The 19,221-nt window shown below is 36.3% G+C and overlaps 1 protein-coding gene across 4 annotated transcripts in view; it reads left to right on the forward strand.

Annotated features, from left to right (window-relative positions):
* AKAP6 (A-kinase anchoring protein 6) overlaps positions 1 to 19,221 on the forward strand; it is a 262,821-nt gene that overhangs the window by 170,631 nt on the left and 72,969 nt on the right. For all 4 annotated transcript variants that reach the window (XM_026710926.2, XM_087921878.1, XM_087921879.1 and 1 more), the window contains 2 exons: positions 1,801 to 1,949; positions 13,753 to 13,873. In XM_026710926.2, the coding sequence (XP_026566711.2) occupies positions 1,801 to 1,949; positions 13,753 to 13,873 (270 nt within the window). The remainder of the gene's footprint in view (positions 1 to 1,800; positions 1,950 to 13,752; positions 13,874 to 19,221) is intronic.

Here is a 19,221-nt window from a genome sequence, read left to right on the forward strand (position 1 = left end):
TGAAAACAATGCCATATTGGCCCCCAAGTGCTCTTGAACTCAACCTTGCCTCTGTACTTTTCCAGCTACCCAGGGATAAACACGGCAAACAGCCAAATGTATCTCCATATCCTCTCCTGTGCTGAGCTCCAGAATCCAATGCATCAGCACAGCTGCAATACATAATGTAGCTACATTCTAAAGTCAAAGAGAATTCTATATTAGTTTGATCAGGAAATGGTCTAAAAGAAAACACCTGGATAAATGTATTTCATTTTGTTTAAAGTTAAGGTTACTGGGAAGTCTTTAGAAAGCTGATTGGTCCAATGAGACCTCTCTGCTGTTGTATTTACCTTATAAATAAAACAAACAACAGAGATGCAAGATTGGCATATGAAGCTACTAAGTAGAACATGATCCCGTGGATAAATGAATAATTCTGGGGAATTCAACACAAATAATTCTGTAATCCATGTGCTGGCATTTACAGAACTGTAGTGGAAATAACAGAAGAAGAAGCCATTAAGGTTAGGAAGAGATTTTCACATAGGCACACAAACATGTGTTTCCAAGTTGATAGTCAATAACAAAATAATATAAAATATTATAATAGAATATCAACAAATAGCTTTCATAGAATTATTGTCCATCTGTGGGTGGGTGGGTGGGTAGAGAGAGGGGGGAGGGAGGGAGGGAGGGAGGGAGGAGAGGGAGGGGGACAGGGGGGAGAGGGTAGTCTACTGGTTAAAGTACCAGGCTAGAAAGTGGGAAGCTGTGTGTTCAAATCTCACCTAAGCAGTGAAAGCCTGCTGGATGACTTTGAGCCAGTCACTCTTTCTCAGCACAATCCACCTCACCGTATTGTTTTTGTGGGGAAAATAGGAGGAGAAAGTGTGTTGGATATGTTTGCCACCTTGAGTTATTTATAAAAATAATAAAGGTGGGATACAAATAATAAAATATATTCAGAGATAGTTTTCACTGAACTTCCATGTTCACTTCAGCTGAGAGGATTGTTTCACAAGTCTCTAGACAATTCCCTCTGACATCAGTTGAAAAATCCTGTTGAAGAATATACCATGATCAATAAGTCACAAAAGTTGGATTCACTCACCAGTGCTAAGCCAAATCCAAACTATACACATTATATATTCAGTTGGCATCAAAACTTCCACATGAAGGAAAGCTGTGGATCCCAGCACATGAATTTAGACAAAGGCTGAGAGAACTGGCTCAGCAATCAGTGAGTGGGCACAAATACATACAAGATTGCCAAGTTCGAGTGGAAGGTGCTTTTTGTTAACAAGAAGGCCCTAATTTGTTTCTTGTTAGAACTGACACAGAAAGGATAAAACTGCAATATGACCAAATAGCTGTGTGTTCTTAACTTGCTGCATGGACAAAGTGTACAGCAAAATATTTTGAGATAATGCTTGCTGTTTTGTAAATCTCTTCAGAAGTCGAAATTATTTCTCTTTTCCCCATGATTTGTGTAGCAGAGTTGCTTGATAATATCATTGGTCCTAGGAAAAACATTGATTTGCAGTAAATGAACATTGCTAAGACAGGTAATCAAGAAAGAAAAATTCCTCTAAAAGACTAATGGGAGGAGGCATGGTTCATAATCTCCCCCTACTCCAGTACTTCTATAAAGACAGCAGCGTCATTAAAAATCAATACAATAATTATTACGGTAATGCTTAGTAAAATTGTAAATGAATTCTGGCTGTGTTATTCGTTTAGTCTATAAATGGCAACTTTATATAAGCATTTGTTATGAATTAAAACAAGACTTCATTCCTTCTCGTTTCCTTTTTCTAGGCAGAGGTTCAGTTATGCTTTCTGGAAGCACAAAGAGATGCTGTTGAGCAGATGTCCTTAAAACTATACAGTGAGCAGTACAACAGTGGCAGCAATCGAAAGGAAGAATTTGCGGATATGTCAAAAGTTCACACAGTGGGAAGTAATGGGTAGGGAACTATTCTTTTTGTTGTTTTATTCTCAGTGATCTGTATCTTCTTTTTAAAAAACATGACCTCCTCTTCTTCACTTCTATGTTGGCCAGAAAAGATTTTTCTTACTAAGCCAAAAGACAAGGAATCCATCATACCCCGCCTCTCTGTGTACTGAAGAACATCAGGCTGCTGCAATTCATTTCCCAAAATTACTTGATCACTGAACAGGAAACAAAGTACAGCTGACCAAATTTCTTTAAAGGTTCCATCCTGGAATACATTGATTTGTATTGGTCCATTGTTTTTATGCTTTTATTTTGTTCTGCACCCTTTGTACAAAAATGAGTATAAAATTAAATAAAACCAGCATTTTGCTCAGCATCAACCTAAATATCTGTCTTTCACACACACACACACACCCAGCAATGGTCAATCTGATGTCTCCACAAAATTGACAATTCAGGCATGTCAAAGATTATCTGATATAATCTGGTAATTAATTGTAATAATTACAGCTTCTAGTTGCAATGCAGTGCTGGTGACCAAGGGGCAATAGCTTTGAAGCAAAATTGGATTAATTATAGACAAAATAAAACTCACTACATAATCAGGAACTCCTAAAATATGTAGCAAAATGAAGCTTTTAAATTCAGCTCTGCTGCCTCCAAATAAGATGGATATAATGTAATAGAAAACAGAAAATATATATTTATGTCATAGGACAGCCTTAATTTCTCCCATGTGCAGTCCATTAATTCTAGGCCTGGTGAAGTTCTTTACATCTACATTATAGTACAATATTGGACAGTGACCTGCCTTTTAAGAGAGTTATTGCCCCCATTCTCTTTCAAATATATGTGTTTGAATGTATACATATGAAAATGTGTGTATTTGATATTACTTTAATATATTGGTGCCCTTAGTATAGCTAGAAGTCATGCTAGAAGTCATTTGCTCCTTTTTGTCAGTTGCAACCTCACTTGCATGTTTTAAAGGCATACACAAAAAGCATTTATAATATCCATGCTGGAAGTAAATCCAGTATGAGTGAGACTTTCAAGAAGAAATTGGACTGCCATTTGTCAGAAACAGCGTAGGGGCTCCTGCTTGAGCGGGGGGGGGTTGCACCAGATGACCTACTAGGTCCCTTCCAACTCTGATTATCTGTTATCTGTTATCTGAGTAACCTATTGTTAAAACTAATAAAGTCATTTACTTCCAGCATGGACATCTATTGTTGCAGGATGCAAGGCATTCCAAACAAGGCTGTCTTTTGCAATTGAGTGATTATGATTTTGCCAATGTTGGTGGTATTCAAATGGTACTCCAAAAGTTTTGGGATTGAACCTAAGGCTCCTCTTATTATTGTTACTGTCTTTGCTTCTTTTTCAATGGTTGTTCTACTTCAATTTGCAGATATTTTTATTTTGCTATTTTCTCCAGGTCTTTCTCTTCTATTTCACTGTATTCAGGTACTGCCACACCTGCTATCCAGACCTTTTTTATCTTTTTTATCAACAATTATTAAGTCTGAAATGTTATATGGCAGCTGCTTGTCTGTTTGAATTCTAGAGGCCCAGACCCTTTAACTTTTCCTTTTCTATTACTTTGTATTTTGTAATCCCACCAGTTCTTGTTTGCAAGCAAATAATATTTCTTGCAGATACTCCAATGCACCATTATTGCTACTTTGTCATGCCATTGTTTATAGTCAGTCTGTGCATTCTTCTTGAAGCAGCAAGAATTGTTATTATTATTGTTGTTGTTGTTATTATTATTATTGAATGATACTTTTATGGTCAGTGTATGGATGTACATTTTATTTACGGTAGTTTGATGTGCATAAAAGTAAATTTGCATGGAGTGGCTGTGCAACTTGAAAATCCCATCTATGCCTAAAGATTGAAAAATGCTATTATTGGTTCTCTACACAAAGGAAAAAAGTAGCAAGGATGAATGTAATTTTTTAGGGAGATTAGTTTGTTCAACATGCTTCAGTAGTTTGAAAGCATAGAATAGGTAGCAGAGAGCCAACTGTGGAAGTACACTGTGCTGTTATGAACAGGACTACCGGTATACAAACAAGATTTTTCCTCTTCACAAACGCATGATCAAATGAGCGAACAAGAGAAAGAAAATTTAATCTACATTGATTTAGACAAATTTATGATAAAGTGGGTAGGCTTGAATAATAGGTTGTTTTGCACATATCTGAAATCAAAGAGAGATTGCTGATGCAGTAAGATTGATATATGAGGGGAATAAAGTTGGCATGAGAATAAATGTAATGTTTGCTGAATGATCCAACAAGTAAAAGCAGACAGTAAAACAATATATCCTTGGTTTTTAATGTATTTATTGATAAATGTATAAGGAATATTTGTAATAAGAGCAATATGTTACAGATGTAGTAATGTGTCTGCATTTTTATATGCAGATGATCTGTTACTGGCTAAGATCAAATTAATTTGCAGTAAATATTAGTCAGATTGTAGTTGCAATAAGGATTATGAATCTGAACATTTGTGTATCAAAGACCAAATAAAATAGAATGAACGATTGCACAATAAAAAAGTTAGAGCCAATAGATGAATTTATGAATCTTAGTAAAATGTTCACTAAGACTGGAGAAAAAGATGGAGAAATTTGAGGTTATAAATGCCAGTAGAAAGATAATGGATAATACGTAGTTGAAGAATTAATATTTGTGACCAAAAGCTAAAATGGCTATGTATAAGAACATGTTTCTGCCCATTTGGGTATATGAATGTAGGAGGTGGATATGTTAGCAGAACTATAAATATAAATTGGATGTAATGGGAATGGGTTGCTTAAGATGTGTGACTGGTAAAAGAAGAGATCAGATCAAGAATGAATAAGTGCTGAATGAGAAGCTTGAAAGAACAAAACATGATGTATGAAGTGGTGTATTGATGTAGTAGAAACAGGAATGCTCTGAAAGGATAGAAACATATGGAGTGATATAGAAAATGCTGCTGGGATTAACTAAATTCAGATTTTCTTTTCTTTTTCTTAGCTTGTGCCTTTAATTTGATTTACTATTACTTACTCTTTTTCTATAGTTTGCATAACATTGCTTATCTTAAATTATGTGCTGGGTCTCTGTGGGTGCTATAGTGTTTAAACTAGGATTTTATATCCTTAGTACCATCCAGCTCTGGAAATCAACAAAGAGGTGAGAAATCAGATTTCATTCGAAGGTCAGAGTCCTCTCAGACTTGTAGGATGGCACAAAAGAACCTTAGATTAGATTAGATTAGATTAGATTAGATTAGATTAGATTAGAAATAATTTTGCCATGGAACCCCATTCATGGAATGCTCTACTATTGGTAGAAGTATTGTTACTCAAACCATTGTTGATTGCTGATGGCAGTTCAACGTATGTTAGACATCATTGTAATTCCTGCATGGATTTCACTGTTCATGTTATAACTGGGGGGGGGGGACAAAAACAACCCAAACAAACAACAAAACAAAACAAAACTCTAGGCAGGGTTCGAAGGTAATGCATGTTTCATTATTTTCCTACACATAGCTAATAAAAGCCACATGCTACAATAATGTACAGCTCCAAAGAAATATAAAGCCATATTGCCATATCATTTTTTTAAATTCAGTAACTAGATGCATACAATCAGACCTATGTGGAGGTGCATCTTCAACATTTTTAGCATCATTTATCAAAGTGGTAATTTGTTAGTCCAATCAGAAAGCAGGAGTGTTTCTGCACACAATCAAATCAAAAGAAAACTAAAAGAGAATACAGCTGTAAATAGATAAAAAGAATGTTAATCTAGTCCCCTTAGAAAGAGAGGTAAATATATGGTAAATATAATTGTAAATATATGTAAATATAAATGTATACACACACACAGATTTGTGTACACAGATGTACACATATACATACAGTGAGGTGTCCTTTCACATATTCTGGTCAGGGGTGGGATTCAACTGGTGTTACTACCGGTTTGGTGATTATGTTTTGCGCACATGTAAAATAACCTTAGGCTGTGCTGCCTGGACAGCTGAAAAGCGCTGCACGTAGGTGTGTAGCATTTGAAAAGCCACTTTTTTCCTACTTTTTCAACCTCAGCTGTGCTGCGCAAAGCAGTTGAGGTTGAAAAAGCAGGAAATAAAAGACAGGTAAGAGCCCGGGCAGGTGGGTAGGCCAAACAGAGGCAACACAGAACCGGTTTGGTGTCTGCTGCTCTTCAGAGCTACCGGTTCTATAGAACCGGGCAGAACCAGTAGCAACCCACCCCTGATTCTGGCCATATGCCATTTATAATGAGGCTTATTTCTGAGCAAAGTTGTCTGGATTGAACTAAAAATTTCAAGTTTTAAATTCTGTGCAGTTGGAATGAATGAACCACTCTTAGACTTTACATGTGGAAGAAAAAGCAAAACTGCTGAACAGCAGAGCCAAGAAGATGAATTCCTAAAGATCAGAAAGAATACAAGAAGAAAAATAAGAGTCATATTAGTTGATAATACTGTACTACAAAGAACATAAATGAATTTGTTCCAGCTGTCCTATCAATTTGTGGAGTCTGCACTCTGCCAGAAATACTGATGAGGGAATCGATGCAAATTAGTCCAGTGATAATTTCTGCTCATCCATTGTGATATATTACGATGAACAGCTACAGCCCATCAGTATGGACTTGAGTCTAATTTTAGGATTTGATCCTAGAAAGGAAACTCATTCTATACTTGAATACTTTGGAATTTGAAAAGTATATTTTAATATATTCAAAGCAATTTTAGGTAGAATTGAATAGTATGAGAAAAAATGTGGGGAAAATGTGATGGGGTGATGCAAAAAATTCAGAGGGGCGCGAGAGAGAGCTTTTTAATTCTAGGGATGAGAGAGAATGACTGGCCCAAGATCACTCCTACGGTGGGCCTGGAGCTTATAGTCTTCCAGTAAGGCTTGATGCCTCAACCAACTACATGAAACTGACTTCCAGGCAAAATTTAGAATTCATTAATGTTAAAAAAATTATTTGTATAAACCTGGAAAATCTAGAAAATTAATACCTTCATCTCTGATAGAAATTGAAGCTTCTTTCATTAGCATTTATCCAAGCAATTCTCAGAATATTTTTGTAAACAATTATTGGAATGATGATGATAATTATTATTAAACGAATGTCTATGCCACCTGACTCCCAGCAGCATATAAAAGCAGAAGGCATGTCGTGGCATGGCTGGGCTTGGCTTTAGATGTGGAGGAGGGAAAGGAAGTGGAGGCTGGGGTATCTCAGGACAATAATGTTGGAGTAGGTGATTTCAATGAAGCCACTCTAGCTGAGACAGGATAGCAATCTCCCTAGGATTCCTTGCCTGCACCCACTGCTGGGCTGTTTGACTCTGAAGTTTAACCATACAGAGTCATGTAATAAAGATCAATAACAAAGAGCTGAGCTTCTGGTGGGAGTCGTTTGATTAACATACAGACCAATAGGTGAGCAGACTCTAATGAGTAATGTGCATGTACGCTTGAACGGAGGTTCCATATTGCTGATTAATTGGTCTTGTTCTCTGGGAGAATGCTAAGAATGAGTTCTCAAGCCTCAGTTTTGTTTGAACAGAGAACCATCTTGCCCCCTTTGCTGTTCAAATTGATGCTTCTGATTTTGCAATTAGAGCTTCAAGAAAACATATTTTGCCTCGTGTATTTTACTAGCTCGATACCCGGGCTTCGCTATGAAAACTATTTGGTCAAGCTTAGTTTTGGGGGAGGAAAATAAAGGGGAAAAAAATCTGCCTCTGCCTACCAGTATCCAGTGGTATTCAACTGGCTAGTGTCCTGTCAATGTGTGAGAAAGTTGAAGGCTGTTTGGAAACTGAAATAAGTATTTGCTGTGTGAGCAAGAAGGAGACAGCAAGGAACCTGGGCATGGCTTAGCTCAACTGTTCTGTACTAAAGCTGCTTGCTGCTGTGAAACAAAAACTGAAACTCCTCTCCTCTGCTTGTATTTTGCATTTGGAACAGATTTCTTTTCAGGTGGGGAGGGAGAGTAGAGCTCCTTAGCATCACAGCGTGTTAATATTAATATAGGAAATACTAATGCTCTGATGGTCATTTTGAAAAATCTTTGCTTAGTGAGCACCTAGAAGCCAAGAGAAACATATGCATCAAATTTCAAGTTTGTAGGCTTTACAGTTCTGGAGATTTTGTGATGATGCATGAGTAGTATTTCGCTTTTATATATACATATACATACATACATACATACATACATACATACATACATACATACGTAGGTCTAGGTGTGTTTGGGTCTTTTCCTGTGTAACATTAAGAGTACCTTGGCAATGTTTTGGTGAGGTCCCACTCGCCATCCTCAGGCTGGTGCTTTCAGCTTTGTGCCAGTGCAAGGAGTGTGTAATCGGAGCTGCCGTCTCTCTATAAATACTGGGGGTGGGAGGCTGGTGTGCTGGGCTGGTTGGCTGTGTTGCTGCCTCTTGATTGGTTTGATGTTGGTATAATGGGCTGTGTGATGGCCTTGTGAGTTTTGTTGTGGAGATATCCTGGATCTTGTGCTGTAATCTCCTGGGTCATTTGTTTTGTAGTGATCTTTTTTCCATTAGCCTCCTGTGTTTTAACGGCTTGGGTAATGGGTTGTGTTTTGGCCTTGCGAGTTCTTTTGTTGTGGTATCCTGGGTCCTGCGTTGTAATCTCCTGGGTCGTTTGTGTTTTGATCTCTTTTCCATTAGCCTCCTGTGTTATAACAGCTTGGGTAATGGGTTGTGTGATGACCTTGTGAGTTTTATTGCTGTGGTATCCTTGGCCTTGTGCTGTGATTTCTTGGTTCATTTGCTGTGTTGCAACTTCTTGAGTTCTTGTAGTGTAATTTCCTGAGTTTTCTGATGTGATATCCTGAGCGGGTGGCTGTGTAGCATTCTGGGTTTTGGTCTGGCTTCAAGTTTGGGGTCTGGGTCTGTGTTCTTGTTTGGTTTTGGGGTCAGGGGGGTAGGACAGCTGGCGAAGCAGCTGTGGTCTGGTTTCTGGACAGTGGTTGTCCATTGTTTATAGGATGGGTTTGGGCCTGGGTCTGATGAGAGGGATTGGTGGTGGTGTCCCGTGTTGTTTTGGGTCTGGTGTTGGTTTTTGTGGCTGGGACTCATTTGTTGGTGAGGGCTAGTTTCCAGATGTCTGGTAGGCAGGAGGTATCATCCCGTTTATTCATGTTATGTGGGTATTTCTCTATTTCGATGGCTTCCCTGATTATTCTCTTTCTGGAGTGTTCAGTGTTGGATATTAATTTGGTTCCTTTAAAGTTAATTTCATGTCCTGTGGCTTTAAGGTGCTGGAAGAGGGATGAAGTATTTTCTTCTTTTCTGACTGTGCTTTTGTGTTCTGCAATGCGTGCATTTATTCTCCTGTTGGTTTCTCCAATGTATGTGGCTGGGCAATTGTTGTATGGTATTTCATAAACTCCTTGGTTTTCTAGCTGGATCTTGTCTTTGGGGTTTCTTAGGATGTTGGCTATTTTCGGCACTGACCAAAAAATAGCCATGCTTTGCTCATACAAGCACAAAGCCGAAAGCACCAGCCTGAAGATGACGAGTGGGACCTCATTGAAATGTTGCCAAGATACTCTCAATCTTACACAGGAAAAGACCCGAACACACCAAAACCTGCATAATTTATTTATTTGTTTTGTCAAAAGCTTACAGTACAATAGAAATAAAAATAAACATAATTTAAATGTAAGAAATAGGAACTAATCTTTGGGGACAATAGGACAGGGATGGTAGGCACAATTGTGCGCTTATGCATGCCCCTTACAGACCTCTTAGGAATGGGGTGAGGTCAATAGAGGTTAGTTTGAGGGTAAAGGAGTGGGGGTTTGAGCAGGTGACAACAGAATCAGGTAGTGAGTTCCAGACATTGACCACTCTGTTGCTGAAATCGTATTTCCTGCAATCAAGTTTGGAGTGGTTTACATTAAGTTTATATTTGTTGTGTGCTCTTGTGTTGTTGTGGTTAAAACTGAAATATTCATTAATTGGTAAGACGTTGTAACATATGATTTTATGTACTATGCTTAAGTCCAATCTTAGCCGGCGTAGTTCTAGGTTGTCTAAGCCTATAATCTCAAATCTGGTGGTGTAGGGTATTCTGTTGTGAACAGAGGAATGTAGTACTCTTCTAGTAAAATACTTCTGAACTCGCTCAATTGTATTTATGCCTGATATACAGTGCGGATTCCAGATAGCAGCTGAATTCAAGTATTGGTCTAGCAAAGGTTTTGAATGCCCTAGTTTGCAAATCAGTATTCCCAGAAGACAAGTTTCGTAAAATTAAATTTACAATTCTTAAAGCCTTTTTGGCAATACTGTTGCAGTGAGCTTTGGTGCTTAGGTCATTTGATATGAGAACTCCAGGGTCCTTGATAAAGTGAGGGTCATCAACAAGGTCATATACATCTAGTTTGTATTTGGTATATAGATTTTTTTTTTTACCAATGTGTAGGACAGAGCATTTGTTGGTCGAGATTTGGAGTTGCCAACCGTTAGATCTTTCAGGTAAATAATCAAGGTCTTTTTGAAGGACGGTAGCATTGATGGTGGTGTTGAATAGTTTTACATCATCAGAGAAGAGGACACAGTTGCTAATAAGGTGATCACAAGGCAGCTACTGCCTGGTCCAAAACACAGCAATATGAGCAGTAACAAGGCCTTCTTATTATGCCCATCTGTCATCACTGCTGTTCAAGCTATCAATTAGGTACAACTGAAGGTGATGGTCCTCATACATCAAGCCCTTCAATGAGACTGATCGTTTGCATGACTGTCGGTCTCCAATAATTTCTGCATTCTCTGTACATTCAGATAGAGTGAGTGTCTTTCAGGTCTACTCAATTAAATGTCATCTTGTGGGATGGAAAAAGCATTCCTTCTCTTTCATGTCCCCTGTCCACTGGAATATCTCCCCAGTCACACATGTAGTGCCAGAAGAGAAGGGGAGGAAAGATACTTTCCAGCCTCTTGCAGGAATGAGGTGGGAGAATCGGGACTTATAAACAAGGGCGAACCTGAAGGAAGAGATATTGTGAGAGCAGATTCTCATAATAGCTAACAGAGACTAGTAGCCAATGTATGAACAGTACTGAGGGATAGAGTGGCTTGTCTTGTCAGAAGAAAAAGACTTTGAATAGGATCTGTTCTCCATGAAAAAAAAACCCACAAAATATCAGAATTAGATAAAATATTAAATTTGGCTGGTAAACATAATTCCATTTTTTGTTTATAAATGGTACAATATTATTTTCTCATGAGAAAGACTCATACATTTTCATTTTATATTATGAATTAATGCCCACACCTTAAAAATACATTTGCATTCAAAGGATTAGGTGTGCAACATGCATATAATAAAGTATCAGATGACAATGATACCAAGTATTGAGTACAGGAACATGTCTGAAACCATACATTTCAAACTTTATTCTATTGTGGCTCCATAAAATTATTTAAAAAAAGTTAGTCCCACATCCCCAATAAATAAAAATAATGGTTTCATTGGATTTAAGGAATAATAAATTCAACAAATAAATATGCCACTTGTTTTAAATATTTACATTTAATCTACCTATCAAATAAAATAATGATAATACTTTACAGCTTTATAATATCAAACCATTAACCTGAATATCATCACCCACCCAATAACATTTAAAGCCATATTGAAGTTATATTGTGGCAATGTTTTGCAGAAATCTTGTGTGTTGTTTTCTAATACCATATTATTAAGTTTTCAGAACTGGCTTACGTAATAGCAATGGGAAAATTTCCAGAGCTGTGATATCAGACTCTAAAAATGGAAGATTTAATACATGCTTGATTTATTTTGCCAATAATTTCATCAACCAAAAAATGGAATGGGTAATTATCCTAGATCTAATTCTCACCAAGAGCTGGTGTTTGTGATAAAATGCACACAATATCTTCTTTGAATTCATGATATTGGTGGAACAGAAACTCAGCATGTCAGATATTTGTCACGAACCAAAGTTAATTTCAGCAAATATAAAGAGATGATGGGCACTTTCCCACAACACTGTAATCAGATAAAAGTTTGAGATATGAAGGCCAAATCAGTTTATATTCAGCCCGTATCAGTTTCGCATATATACAATTCTCTCTATAACTTCATAAACCTGTGGATACTTTAATGCATAATATCTGCATTTAATGACTCTTTTTCTGTTGTAGGCCCTTTGTACATTTTATCCCTAATAAGTACATTTTTTTTGCAACATTCTCTAAGGCCCAGATTTTAATATGTCATTTCAACATTAAGAATTAAGATACAATATCACAGATACCTTCAGTGGTATTCAATATCTGAAAAACAAATAGCCAATTTTTGTGACAGTAACTTGAAAAGGATGGTGAAATTCTGGGATTTAAATAGGCTTGAGCACAATACCGTAGAATATGGGAGTGTGTTACATTTGGGCTGCTGTGTACTTTTGTTTTGGCAACCTAGGTCATGGTAAATGTATGTACATGATGTTGTTATGCTGTTATTAAAAATGTAATTTTAAAGTACAATCAAAGTGTAGTATTTATTATGTAGCTGCTGATTTTGGTTTTTGCTTAATTTAATTCAAAATCCATACATGCCAAATGTTTATGTTCAGAATCTTCTTGCTGCACCATTTGCAGATTGGATTGGGTTGGTTTTCTTCTGGCCTACAAACAATATAGTAGATATTACACTTGGAATTCAAATATACCAAGTGAATGAGTTTTGATACAGTATACCACACGGTATTTACGGTAGAGTTGTACAAATACTTTTGATTTATTTCCCTAAGATGCTTTAGAGTATGTTGGAGCATGAATTTGCCCAAAACTTTTAAAAGCAGCTTCATCTTTTATCAGGATCCTTCAGCTGGCCTTTATAAATTCACATATTCTACATATTGATCCTCTTTTCTTGTCCTTATCCTCCTCTTCCTCCTCTTCTTCCTCCTCCCCCCTCCTCCTTTCCTTCTCTTTCTCCTTCTCCTTCTCCTTCCCCTTCTCCTTCCTCATTTCCTTTCCTTTCCTCCCCCCTTTTTTGTATTGTGATGTTTTACTTATTCACTAGGCTTTCAATAGAGAATAATGTTAATCCTTTTAAGCTCCTTATTCTAATGATTTATTTTGTTGGAAACCGTTGTGATCCTTCTTTGAATTTTAATGATTGCTGGCTATTCAAGGATTCATTGTTCTGACTTCCTGTCCTTACCTTTGTTTCTAACATGTCTGTAGGGAACACCTGTCTAATACTGTATCTGGCCTTGGTTTTCACTGGCTTACCATCTTCACTCAAGCCTATCTTAAAGTGTTGTGTTGAAATGCTAGCTATTCATGCATGAAAATATACTTACAGAGATAGGCAGATGGACAGCAAAAGGAGGGCTAAATGGATTGAGTCATTTTTGTCTGAAAATAGTTCTGGTGCAAATAACTGCTCATCATGATTATCACATAGAGAAGTTTGCTGAATATGTCAGCACTTTAAAAACCGTGAAGACACTGTATTTATAATTCCCATTTCTTACATTTTTTGAAGCGAATGAAATATGTCTGCTTTTGTTGACAGAACCCAGCATAATTTGCTGAGACATGGGTCGTGACTTATATTTGTGTTGCATTTTCATCCCTCCTGTTAAAGTAAAGAATCTTTCTGCAAAAGAGAACCTGCATTTTATAGAAAGCTAACATATTCTAATATAAGATTTGAACAGTTCTAATCTATTATGCATAATGGTTTTTTTCTTTATCTGCAGCCTTTTGGACTTTGATTCAGAATACCAGGAGCTCTGGGATTGGCTGATTGACATGGAATCCATAGTGATCGACAGCCATGACCTGATGATGTCAGAGGAGCAGCAGCTGCATCTTTACAAGGTTAGAGCTTTTGTTGCTGCCTTTACCTAGCTATAGAAGATCTGATGAGTTTGACATGTCTTTCTCTCACAGGATAGCTCTGTGTTCATTGTATATATCATGGTGTCTATTAGAATTCCCTCCCCTGTCCCCAACCTCATTTCCATCCCCTCTGTGCTGACAAGCCTGTGCCGACATCATAATTGTAAGAAAGTTCCCTTCATCACATTCCATTTGGTATAATCCTATAGGAGGACAAAGATTTGTCATTGGATGAATTGAAATGGATGAAACTGCATTCTTAAATAGACTGAAACAACACTAAGTAAAACATGATTGTAGCATTTAGAAAATGTGCTCTGATAAGAACTATTTTCAGAATTTCTATCATCTATCATTCTTTTTAGTGAATCTATTGTTTCAGGATACACAATTCTTCCAATATAACTTATATTAGTGATTTTGAAAGCAAATGCTCTCTTTTTAAGAATGCACAATTGTTATGAATGAAAAACACAATCTATACATGTGTGCCTTGATTATGAATCTTTTTATTTAATACAGAGAGAAAGAGACAGGGAAAACAATCGTTTTCTTACTAGGATGGATGGATAGGTGAATAGATGGATGGATAGTTGGGCTTCCTGTGTAGGAGAAGCCCAACTATCCATTGAGTAATAGTCTTAATTTTCTTAGCTTTTCTGAGATACAATATTACAATAGTACAATACATTAATGGCCAGCACTATCTATAGTTGTTTGATATATGAAGTGCATAATGTTGTACAAAGCCTCTCTCGGCAAAGGCATGGTAAGCCACTTTGGTGTCAAAATGACACTGTGCACATCATGATGTCATTGTGCAAATGACACAATACCTCTATTGCCCAAGAACATAATAGGCTGAGAAAGAAAGCACTATGAAACAGTATTCATACGCCACAACCCAAACAATTTCAGCCATCTTAGCTCAGTTGAATGCATACCTAAAATAAAACAATAAGAGTATAAACCATATAATAATTTCTATATGCAAGTTATATGCAAGTTCACAGTAGACATGTATTTTGTACTTTTTAATACTGATGATTGTACTTCTCAAGTTTCATATATTAAGAATGGATCAAAATGAAACAGAATCAAAATGGTGTAATATACCCACATATTACCAACATTGGGAGTCCTTATTTAGAACTCCCAAGATGAAGTTTAGCCCCATGAATGATTTCTAAATGCTCAGAAACTAATTATGCATAGTATCACTTGTAATGGAGAGTCAGTTTGGTGTAGTGTAAAGGAGAGAAACCAGGAATTCTAGTACTGCCATAGGGATAAACCCAGCTGGGAGATCTTGGGCCAGTCAGTCTCTCAGCCCTAGGAAGAAGCCAATGCCAAACTACTTCTGAAAATCTTGCCAAGATAACTACAGACACTAATCCAGGCAATTATGACTTAACACTGACTTGAAGGAACCAAAAAAAAGGATGGGATGGGGTGGGTACACCAACCGTAATCTTCCTTTCATAGGCCATCTTGGAATTATCCTGGCAATTCTGACTTAAAGGTACACACCTACTTTACTTAAGAGCTGTGGTGGCATAGTGGTTAGAATGCAATATTGCAGTCTAACTCACTGCTTACTCCAGGAGTTTGATTCTGAGCAGCTCAAGGTTGACTCAACCTTTCTTCCTTCTGAAGTTGGTAAAACAAGGGCCCAGATTGTTGGGGGGCAATAAACCACTTAGAGAGAGCTATAGTGTAAAGCGCTGTAAAGTGACTATAAGTCTAAGTGCTATTGCTATTACTTGTGTTAGAACAGACCAGGTTCCTATTCAGTCCCTTTTGATCCACAAATTCTTTTGGGATAATTACTTAGTATTCTTGTGTCTCTGTAATATTGACATTTAGGTACTTAGAGTGTATATATGATAAATAATAAAAAATAAATTGTTCAAATATAATAAAGCTAAAGTATCTGTTTTTTTAAAAAAACAATGCTGTAATATGTCTATAAAATAACACTAGAAAATTTTAAAAGGGTACTCTTTGACTTAAAATGGAGGCATCAAATGTACATGAAATGAAAACCATCTCAGATTGATAGAAAATATTCCAGAGATACTTAAAGAATATTCAAATCCCAGCAAACACTTAAAATAATCAGATATTGAGTGATTAGATTATTTTGGGTTAAAAATAGCAATGTAAGATTTGATTTGGGAATATGATGCTACATCTGGAAGAAAGCTGATATGAATATTCAGTGATAGCAGAGAAATGCTGCATGCAGTTTTAGTCATAACAGTCTTTAGTTCAGGAATAAGTTTGAATTGCACTGCAAAATACTATAAGCAGCAGGACTGCACAGCAATCCTGATTAGAAAACAAAAAGGTAATTTGGAGCATGCAGGGTACTCATATAGCACCTGTTAGCAATACTTTAGACAAGATTTAAGGAAGGGTCAGCAGGTGCTATTTGTGCACTCCAAATGCTGTAAATCATTATTTTTCCTTTTGAAGTTGGTCCTAATAGAGAACTTGGATATTTTTGCATGGTCCTAATAGAGAACTTGGATATTTTTCTTGCAAATAATTCAGCTATGCTGATTTGGTTACTGTCTTAACATTAAAGACATCATAAAAATTAAAACAATACATATAATTGAAACCAAATAAAAATAAAATATAAAACAGATACTATAGTGTTTGGCTACTAAACATAGTGGTTATGACTTCCAAGCACCTTTGAAAAGTGTCCCAATATTTTTAATGGGATAAATAGCAAATGATTTAATATAAAGCAAAAGTATTAATGATGATGATCAACCAATAAGTCAGATTTTTTTACTGAGTGCATAGATAGGTTTTTTCCAATATGATCTGTTCCTCCTTTGATTCTTCAGACCTTCCAACAGTTTCACTATTTCCAATAGTATCACTATTTAAGTTGAGTCCATCCACCTTGCTTTTGGACATTCTTTCTCTTTTCTTCCACCTTTCCTAATTGATAGGCCTCTTAAGAGAGGTACATTAGGTTTTCTCATAAAGCGTTCAAAGTATGACGATTTGAGCCTGGTTGCTTTTGTAGTCAGTAGGTGGTCTTCTTTATGTTTAATCCTATTCCCATTTTTTCATTGTACTCTTTGATTTTCATTACTAGGCATTCTCAGTTTATCAATGGGATGCCATTGGATGCCATCAGTATAGAACAGGTTATCCCTGTTTCTTCCCTTCAGTTTTAAAATCTTCTCATTTCTTCCAAATCAGGATATTCCTTCCTATATGCTGAATATAAATATAAATTCCGGTTAAATAATAAGGAAAGGTTAAATAATAAGGAAAGAGAATAGAGCCCGACCTCACTCTTTTGCAGACCCATCATGCTCTATCTGGATTATGGATTCCTCATCTGCATATATGTTTAAGATGGTCTGGGATTTCCATTTTCATAAACACATTATCCAGACTGGCAACACAGTCAAAGGCTTTTCTATGATCAGTGAAGCACATACTGAATTTTGGAAGGTATTTTTTACGTTTCTCAATTATCCAGTATACATATGTAATTATGTCTCTTGTTCCTTTGCTTTTTTAATGCCTGAACATATGGCATCTTCCTTTCCACATAGGGATCTATTATGTCTTAGAATATTTTAAACATAGAAGGTAGCATATGAAAATAAATTTATGTTTTATTCTGGCCTCATATATGAATTTTTGAAATATAGTTCTAATTGGCCACACAAAAATGAATGCATGCCTTGTACTAGAAAAAAGAGTATCCCTAATATAAAACTAACTACAGTACAATATAAAGCAACATGTATTATAGAGAGAGATAATATTTTATGGAAGAATATTTTATTGATCTTCCACGTCTGGCATCTGAGAAGGAAAGTTAGTTATATTGGATAATATTATGCACACTTACCAGGCAGTAAATTGTATTACATTGGCCTGCAGAAGTTAGGCTTCACTTGCTGGTTCAGTGCTGGTTGAAGAAAAATTAGCTAGAACCAAGTCCTATAGGATTCCATCCAGTTGCCTGCATGGAATCCTATACCAACCAGGTGATTGACTGCTAGAGGTGCAAAGTAATATGTGAGAATTTTCCAATATAAGAACAGATATATTCTGAATTTGGTCAGATTTAGAAAGTAAATTTGTAGCTCATTCTCACTTAGTTCTTTCTTATGAATGAACAAAGGGGATGACTGTAATGTATGAACCAAGCTAAGGTGAGATGAAACTTAAAGTCTTGGCTCAGACTTCAGGATTGGCAAAATCCAGCAACACTTTTAGCACAATAATCAAATTCAAAATTTGTTATGAGTCACATTATAAAATATGAAAATTTTAAGATGTTTATAAAATTGAATTAAATTCCCAGAACTTGTGATATGTTCTTGATGAAAACTTTTAACATCATTTTATACATTAAATAATAAAATTAGGTCTAGGTATTTGAAGATGTTGTTGAAGATGAGCATGATGAGAACTGAAGTCAATTTCAAGTGATTAATGCCTCTTGTTAAAACATATCCATGTATTGATAGCTGCCATTTATTGCAAGTGGAAGATTATTCATTTCAAGCCTTGCTGGAGAATTGATTAATGCTATCTGTCACCACGTGAGGGCTCACTTGAGAACAGAAATTGAGCTTTGAAGTAGAAAATGTTCATCTTTTTGGTACAGAATTTACATATCAATCCTCATACTTTTCAGTGTTGGTCAGTATGGACTAAATATTTGAATTGTTTGTCCTGGCCATCTTCTTACAGAACTATACCATGAATATTTCTGTGGACAAGTGCTATCGGATGAACAATCTTTTTAATTCATTATTCCCCTACACCAACAAGTTCATTGCACTTTCTCTTTTCTTGTGATGAGTTTCTTAAATCCACAGAATTTTCTTTCCCGATATTGAACTGATAAGTAATTGCACCTCTGAGCCAGCTCAGCAAAGCTTCTCTGCCTGGTTACATGCTGTGTTATCACTACTGCCAGCAGTAATCTTTGCCTCTATGGAGTCTATAAATGAGAAAGATCTATAATAAAACAAGTACATTGCAAGACAAGAGTATGCATTAAAAGTGTAATAACAATATAGAAATAGCCAGACTGAGTATGAAAAAATGCTCTGTAAATTCACAGTTCAGCATACGTTCATTGTGGTGGTTTTTTTAGCTCTCATACTGATTCATATCAACTTCTCTGCCCTCTTATTTTATGCTGATAGATGCAGAGAGCATGTCTTTTTTTAAAAAAAAAAAAGACATAGAACTCAGTCATGTTTTGTTGCCCCTTGGCTTAATCTTTAATTGTTTTCACATCCAAAGAATTCTCCTTCTGTTGCCTCTGGAGG

This window comes from Pseudonaja textilis, chromosome 1, assembly GCF_049901715.1.
Source record: "Pseudonaja textilis isolate UNSWEBS1 chromosome 1, rPseTex1.2, whole genome shotgun sequence".
Classification (NCBI taxonomy): domain Eukaryota; kingdom Metazoa; phylum Chordata; class Lepidosauria; order Squamata; family Elapidae; genus Pseudonaja; species Pseudonaja textilis.